The sequence below is a fragment of the Triticum aestivum genome, chromosome 4D (assembly GCF_018294505.1).
Source record: "Triticum aestivum cultivar Chinese Spring chromosome 4D, IWGSC CS RefSeq v2.1, whole genome shotgun sequence".
Taxonomy (NCBI): Eukaryota; Viridiplantae; Streptophyta; class Magnoliopsida; order Poales; family Poaceae; genus Triticum; species Triticum aestivum.
In genome coordinates this window covers 67,391,483-67,399,180 of record NC_057805.1, presented here as the reverse complement: position 1 = coordinate 67,399,180, position 7,698 = coordinate 67,391,483, and the positions used below count along the sequence as shown (strand labels likewise).

Genomic DNA, 7,698 nt, shown 5'->3' with positions numbered 1-7,698 from the left:
ACAGGAGGTAGCCCGTGCACGCGCGCATCTAGATGGCTGCTCAGGAGGCCGCAGGATCGCTGGAAACGATGGCTGCGACCATGGAGGCGGCGGCCGGAGTTCGGCCATCGAAGGGTTGGGCGCTACGGGGCACGGCTGGAGCAATAGGTGAGGGTTTTGGGGTCCTGGCGTGGCGCTGAGCACGGTGGTGTGCTCGGTCGCGGCCGTAGGTGACAGTGGCCACGGCGGCGACATGAACGGCGGCGATGAGCTCTCGGCTCCGACGGCTAGCACGGCTAGTGAACGGGAACGAGCTCGAGGAGTAGGGTAGAAGACGGCGGAGCTCACGTCGGAGTTGAAGCGGAGCTCGGCAGGCTCGGGGAGGCGTCGGAGACGGCGAATCGATGGATGGCGATCGTCGGGGCAGAGGACGATGATGAGCTCGATGGCGACGATGGGCTGCTCCCGCGCTCGCGATCTTCGGCGTGGAGAGGCTCTGGTCCACGGCGGTGCGACTGGGCTCGGTGGTGGAGCGATGGGTTGCCGGAGAGGGCGGTGGCAGCGAGCGGTGGCGACGGCGCGCTCGGGTCCGAGCGAGAGAGAGAACCGAGGAGGGGGAAAGCACGGGGAAGAGGTCGAGGGGATTCCAGGGGTGTCGTGGCGCTCGGGGCCGTCTCCAGCAGCGAGCACACAGGCAGGAGGTGGCCTCGCGCGTGGACGCGCGCGGCGAGCACGCGCCTTCGTCCTCCTGGCAGGGGAGGAAGACGACAGGGAGGAGGCCAGTGGGCTGGCCAGCTGGGCCGCGACAGGTAGGTGGCCAGGTAACTTCTCTCTCTCTCTTCTAATTTAGTTTCTGTTTTCTATTTTTCTGCAATTGTTTTGACTTAATTAAAATGCTAAGGCATTTTAAATAACCCTGAAAATAATTGTGGGGTCTGTTTGGAATATTTCCAACAGCCCTCACTTAAGTTCAGAATTATTTGGACATTTAAAATATTATATAGCATTTAATTGTCCAAATTCAAATACGTATGAATTAACTCCAAAATCCAGAAATGTCCTAGAAATGTGTGCATCATTTTTGGAAGAAGTTTTCACCCATTCCAAAGTTGATGAACTTTTCTAAAGGCCATTTTGGGTAGATGGAAAAGATTTAATTTGACCCTAGTTGTATTTCATTTGCTGCTAGGGTTTATCAGTCCCCATTTCAAGTTTAATTAAAACTTAGACATGATGCAACACAAGATGCTAGTACCAGGCATTGTCAGAACTAGGGATGTGACACAGACTCATTTTCTTCTTTTTGTTTTTTGGTGTTCCCTTTTTTATTTGCATGTTTTGGGCTTTATTTGTATTTCTAGTTTTTTTTTGTTTTCTCGTTTAAAAAATCATCGAAACATATTAGCATGAGTTCTACTTTCGCTGATTTCAACGTGAGAAATCCAACATTGAACGCAGTTCAGGATTTGGACGCAAGGTTCAAGAGATAAAATATTTTAAATAAATAAGTCTAAAAAAAAGATACACTAGGTTGTGACAAATGATGCGGATGTAGTGTGTCACTTATCAGTGCCAGAGAAGGTGGGGGTTAGAGCATCTACAACCGCATTTTGAAATCTTACCCCACAAACGTCTGAGAACGCACCCGATGCCCGGGTGCATCCGCTTTGACCCCCTTCCTTTTCTGTCACACATAAAATATTTTAAATAAATAAATCTAAAAAAAAGATACACTAGGTTGCGACAAATGATGGGGATGTAGTGTGTCACTTATCAGTGCCAGAAAAGGTGGGGGTTAGAGCATCTACAGCCGCACTTTGCAAATCTTATCCCTCAAACGTCTGCGAACGCACCCGATGCCCGGGTGCGTCCGCTTTGACCCCCCTTCCTTTTCTGTCACACATCCACACTCCCTAAAATTATCGTCCTTACTTTAAACATTTCAACAAACAGGTCGGTGATGACACCGCAGAGCATGCACAGAGCACACTCGTACGCCACGGCAACCACAGATGCAGGTGCCGCTGCCCCGAGCATGCCATGCCCCACCGCCATGCAGTCATCATGCCGCCGACGCGCGCCTACGCCATCGTCCCCGCCCCACACTGCCATGCCCCACCACCAAGCAGTCATCGTGCCGCCGACGCGCACCTACGCCATCGTCCCTGCCCCACTCCGCCATGCCCCGCATAAGCATCGCGCTTCCTCGCAGCGGTTGCCTCCCGTGCCGCTACCATCCAAGAGAAAGTGAAACGGCGGCCGCCCGTGCCGGCGTTCGTCTGGTCGCACCCTCTGGCGGGGATGAGGGGGCAGGAGGGGAGTGGAGGGGGGAAGGCGACGGAGTCGTGGGTCGCCTCGTTTCCCCAATTATTATTATTTTGAGCAAAGAATGGTTTCCCCCTCCGATTACCATTAAAGAAAACCAGTAAGGGAGCTACAAGCACCAGTTCTTACGACATGGAAAACACACCCAACTACTACTACTAAACCGCCTTGTTTCCCAATATGATTCAGAATTAATGTGGTAGTCTATCCGAGCACGCTGGCCATGATCATCGTAATCCAGGGATATCTTGCACGTACGATTACTGTACATACTTCAACTTAGAAAACAGTTTTCGCTCAGACACACCTAAACGGCTCAACTGTACGTACTCCTACCATGGTTCGCTGTGATCCCCTGTCAGACTCGGCTGCGAACTATAGTCCTACTCCTACGTAGAAACTCTTCCCATCTCGGCTTTGCGCGCCCGTTCGCGACACTCATACCTCTCTATATAGATATAGTATCTTGTACGTACATCACCAGCTGAGTAAATCGCAATTATACCTGTGAAAATCACGGCGCGAACGACTCATCGTCGTTTTAGACATCGATCGAGTACGAAGAACCGCGCGCTGTGTACGAGGCATGCATGCCAGCTCTCGACACGATCCACGCGCACAATGAGCGTGACCTCGAGGCAGGGCACGCTACGCCGCCGTCATCGCTTGTCACGGGCAAGGCCCGTCGGCGCAACAGCTGCCGCCGGTTCGCCTGCGTCGCCCTTATCGCCGTGGCAGCCGTCGCCATCGCCCTCGCGGCCTTCCTTGGGACTCTCTACGTGGTGCTCGACCCGAAGATGCCCCTTTACACGGTGCACGCGCTCAACGTGACAGCCTTCGGCATGGACGACGACATGACCGCGCGTGCGCGGTTCGACGCGGCGGTCCGGTTCGAGAATCCGAACCGGGCCATCGGCATCTCGTACGAGGAGGGGTCCAGCCTCGCGGTGTGGTACTGCGGGTACCGGCTGTCTGAGGGCGCGCTGCCGGCGTTCTACCAAGGGCACCGCGACGCCGCGGTTGTGCACGTCGCCATGAGCGAGGCGCGGCTGCATGGCACGGGGGTGGTGGAGGCCATGCGGCACGTGAACGCGGCCGGCGGCGAGCTGCCGCTGGTGTTCCGCGGCGAGGTGCCAGTGCGGGTGAAGGTCGGGCCGGTGACGACCGGCAAGGTGACGCCCCGTGTCCGGTGCGACCTGGTGCTGGACAGGCTGAGCACCGAGGGCGGGATCGGGGTCAAGAGGATGAGCTGCAAGTTGAAGTTATGGTGATCCGGGGCTTTGCCGTTCGATGGTTCAAATCGCAAACGACACACTAGTACTGTACATGTGAAGCGTACAATGAGTTATGTATATATAGTAGTAATTTTCTTATTTCTATGATCAGAATTTTGTTTATAAGAATATCTACTGTTTTTTTTTTGAAAGGAAGAATATCCTCTGGTTTGTATCAATAGTTCAAGGACCCCGATAACAGCCCCGAATGTTCGGTCTGGAGGGCCTTCCCACCGAACGAAAGATTCGTACAGAAGCGATCGTGACAACGAGGGGGAAACACGCTCCAGTCCAAACCCCTGATCGCTAAACAAGGGCTATTTTTTTTAAATAATACAATTTATTTATTAAATTTCAGAAATATTACGGCATAATTATATTTTTCAAAAATAATACCCAGTCGGCCTACTGCTGGCCGATTGGACCCCAGTCGGCCCACTGCCGGCCGATTGGATCCAGTCTGAAAAATGTTGAAACAATATTTGAAACTGTTGAATAGGTATTTGAAAACTGTTGATCATGTATATAAAAATGTTAATCAAGCATTTGCAGAAAATGTTAAACAAGTATTCAAAAAAATGTTAAACAAGTATTTAAAAAAATATTGATCATGTATATAAAAATGTTGGACAAGTATTTGTAAAATGTTGATCATGTATATAAAAATGTTGATCATGTATATTAAAATATCGATCAAAATAAAAATATTGATCATGTTTACTATACACATGTTAAACATTTTTTTAAATACTTGTTCAATTTTTCTTAAATACTTGTTTAACATTTTTTCAAATACTTGTTCAACATTTTTATATACATGATCAACATTTTTACAAATACTTGTTCAATATTTCTATATACATGAGCAATATTTTTTTAAATACTTGTTCAACATTTTTTCAAATACTTGTTTAACATTTTTTGCAAATGCTTGATTAACATTTTTTACATGATCAACATTTTTTTAAATACTTCTTTAACATTTTTCAAATACCTATTCAACAGTTTTCAAATATTTTTCCAACATTTTTCAAATACTTGTTCAACATTTTTTTCAAATGCTTGATTAAATTTTATATGCATCATCAACATTTTTTAAATACTTCTTCAACATTTTTCAAATACCTATTCAATAGATAAATGGGTGCATGCACCTGTCGGCCTAGAGGAAGCAGACTAGGTGCCAATCGGCCTGTAGTGGGCCGACTGGGGCCTATCGGCCGGCAGTGGGTCAACTGGGGTCCAATTGGCCAGCAGTAGGCCGACGTATTATTTAAAAAATATATAATTACGGCGTAATATTTCTGAAATTTAATATAAAAATATATTATTTAAAAAAATAGCGTCCCTCAGTAAACCAAGTGGGCCAAAGGCCCAGCTATCTCACGCCATAGCACCATCTAACTTTTTAGTTTAACATACAGAGAAAGTTGCCATCCTTTTCGAAATAAAACAACAGCCTAAATATGGATTCAAAAAATAAATGTATGCATGTAATTTGACGTCCATAAAATAGCCACAAATTGTTATTACAAACTAAATAGTTTACATGCTTCTAAAGTGGCAAAACTACCACTTATTCAATGTGAGTATTTGCATTTTCAGTTCACAAGCTTCAAAAATTGTGCTAGGGCAACTACTATCCAATAAATTTACCATGGCGCGTAGTGTAAATTTTACCATCGAAAATTCAAGGACATCGATAACGGCCGAACGTTCGGCCTAGTGACTCCGCAGATCGACCAATTCGTTCAGTGTCGAGGTGGGCATCGACCGAACAAGTTCGTTCGGATGAGAGGAGCCCTAGCCCCAACGCCCTCCCCCCACCCAGCGTGAACAACCCAACATAGCTGCCGGCCTTGTGACTAAAAAAGGAAAATAAACACAGTATCGCCCAGTGTGTACTGCGAATGAAAAAACATTTTTTATCTATGAAAAAGAAAGCCCACATTTTGCCATGTTATGAAAAAATTGCCATTAAAAGGAGAAAATTGAGAACTAAAAAATCCCAGTGATGCAAACCAGAAATTGCCATCTGTCTTTAACAAAGCAAAATTTGCCATGGACAAAAAAGATCTTTGTTTACAAAGTATTAAAACAAACATGAAACTGCCTAAAATCTACTCCATGTAGTGTACAGAAATAATTGCCCGTCTAATATAATACGAAAAAATCTTACGTGAATAAGAATGCAGCAATGAGATTCCTTAGTTAAAAATGTATTCTTTCTGGCATCGCCTTGAAAAAAGAAACTTGCCATGCAGATTAAACTGAATTTGTCGTGAGACATCTAGTGAATTTGCCATGGCAAAATCACCTTAAAAATGCCATGGTAAAAAAATTGACATCGTCTTGAAAAAAGAAACTTGCCATGGGCATAAAACTGAATTTGCCTGGGACATCTAGTGAATTTGCCATGGAAAAATCACTTAAAAAATGGCCATGGTAACAAAAAGTTGACATCGTTTAGAAAAAAGAAACTTGCCATGGGCATTAAACTAAATTTTCCATGGGACATCTAGTGAATTTAATAAACAAAAATTTACCTTCACAAATCACGACTATGTAACATGGCAATAAAAAATATATAAGGTGCCACTGCCACGGCAAGAAAACATACTAATTACCATGGTCGTTTATAGGTTGTGAATTTCCCAACTAAAGCTATCTACACGCCTTATGTAAATTTGCCATACTAGTTTGTCAGAGGTGAGGGAGAGGGGGAGCAAACCACTATCTACACCTAATGTGATTTGCCAACTAAACTAACTCGCAAACCGCTCCAAATTCTGAGAAACCTCACACAGTAAATGCAAAAAAAGGTTTTAAAAAGATTGGTGAAAAAGCAATGAGGGGATGCGTACCCCCATGGGACAAACTATCTGTGCAACTACAACACATATAAAATTGCCATGGCAAAAAAGAATCATCTTAACCCCCTACAAAAACAGAAGAGAGGGGGGAATTTAGTTGCCATGGCTAAAAGAATCATCTGAAAGCCCCTGTAAAAACATAGGGGGAAATTAAGTTGCCATGGGTCTCTGCCTGAATTTGGCATGGGTAGTAAAATTTGAATGAGCACTAGTTCAAAAGGCTGGTTCTGAAAAAAAATGCCCAAAACATACACTTATCTGGTGCCCTCATCCAAGTCTACAATTTGTCGATTTGCCATGTGTAGATTCTGCAAAAATCATCTACACACCTAATCTGAATTTGGTAGGAGGCATACTGTCTAAACATCGAGCATAAAGAGTGTCACTGTCTTCTCAAACCATTTGTCATGGCATTATCACAGGAACAACAATTTCCTTATCCCATTGACTCGAAAATAGTTACTCCTGGAATGCATTAGAAACTCACGGTTGGCTCCTACTTCATGACAATGGTGTGAGTGTGACTATTTCTTCTGAATCGCACTCTCGGTCTGCATACAGCAAGTGCTACTCACGAAATCAGATTCAGTTAGTGCTTATGCCAGGACTGAGAGGATGGGTTACTTACATGGCATAATCCCTTAGTCACCCCTTGTGCCATTGTACATCCAAACCTATGGCGAGCGTTACTAATGCCCGCCACTGATGGTGTGCCCGCCACTGATTACTAGTGACAGGAGTCCAATGGCGGGCGCACATGAGAGCCTTACACGCCACTGCGGGCCTTTTGGCGATCGCCACCGGTAGGCATTCTCTGCAGTAGTGTTGGTGAAAGAAAAGGTGTGATTTAACCATGAAAAGTCTGCAATATTGCTTGATGTGTATGAGCATACTAAAGATATACAACCATGCTATAAGTTTGATGTTTGCAATTGTTCTGTGCAACAAATATAGACTTTCCTATTTTTTTGATTGGTCCATCTCATGGTCCAAAGGAATTGCCATACACGCACCGGGCATATAAAATCGGATTTACAACAATTTTGAAAGATATATGTCTATGAGAGCTGGTGCTTTTGTTTTGTGTGGGTGTGTCACAGCAGATGCTGAACCATTGGAATATTGATGTCCTCTTGCAAAGCACCATCAATTTTCTAGTACCAATATAAAAGACTCAAAAAAGACAGATCCAACTAACCATGTCGATCAAATATCTGGACTGCTACAATGACAAGTGCTCAACATGT

The 7,698-nt window shown here is 45.2% G+C and overlaps 1 protein-coding gene across 1 annotated transcript; it reads left to right on the top strand.

Moving 5' to 3' along the window:
* The first annotated feature begins 2,804 nt into the window (after positions 1–2,804).
* On the top strand, positions 2,805–3,720 carry LOC123099629 (NDR1/HIN1-like protein 6). The gene has a single exon (XM_044521748.1). It carries the CDS (start codon positions 2,895–2,897, stop codon positions 3,573–3,575), a length of 681 nt encoding a protein of 226 aa, XP_044377683.1. The 5' UTR covers positions 2,805–2,894; the 3' UTR covers positions 3,576–3,720.
* The last annotated feature ends 3,978 nt before the right edge of the window (positions 3,721–7,698 follow it).

What these genes read in the sequence shown, in the direction of transcription:
- LOC123099629 (XM_044521748.1), top strand. Translation starts at nt 2,895, where the DNA reads ATGCCAGCTCTCGACACGATCCACGCGCACAATGAGCGTGACCTCGAG.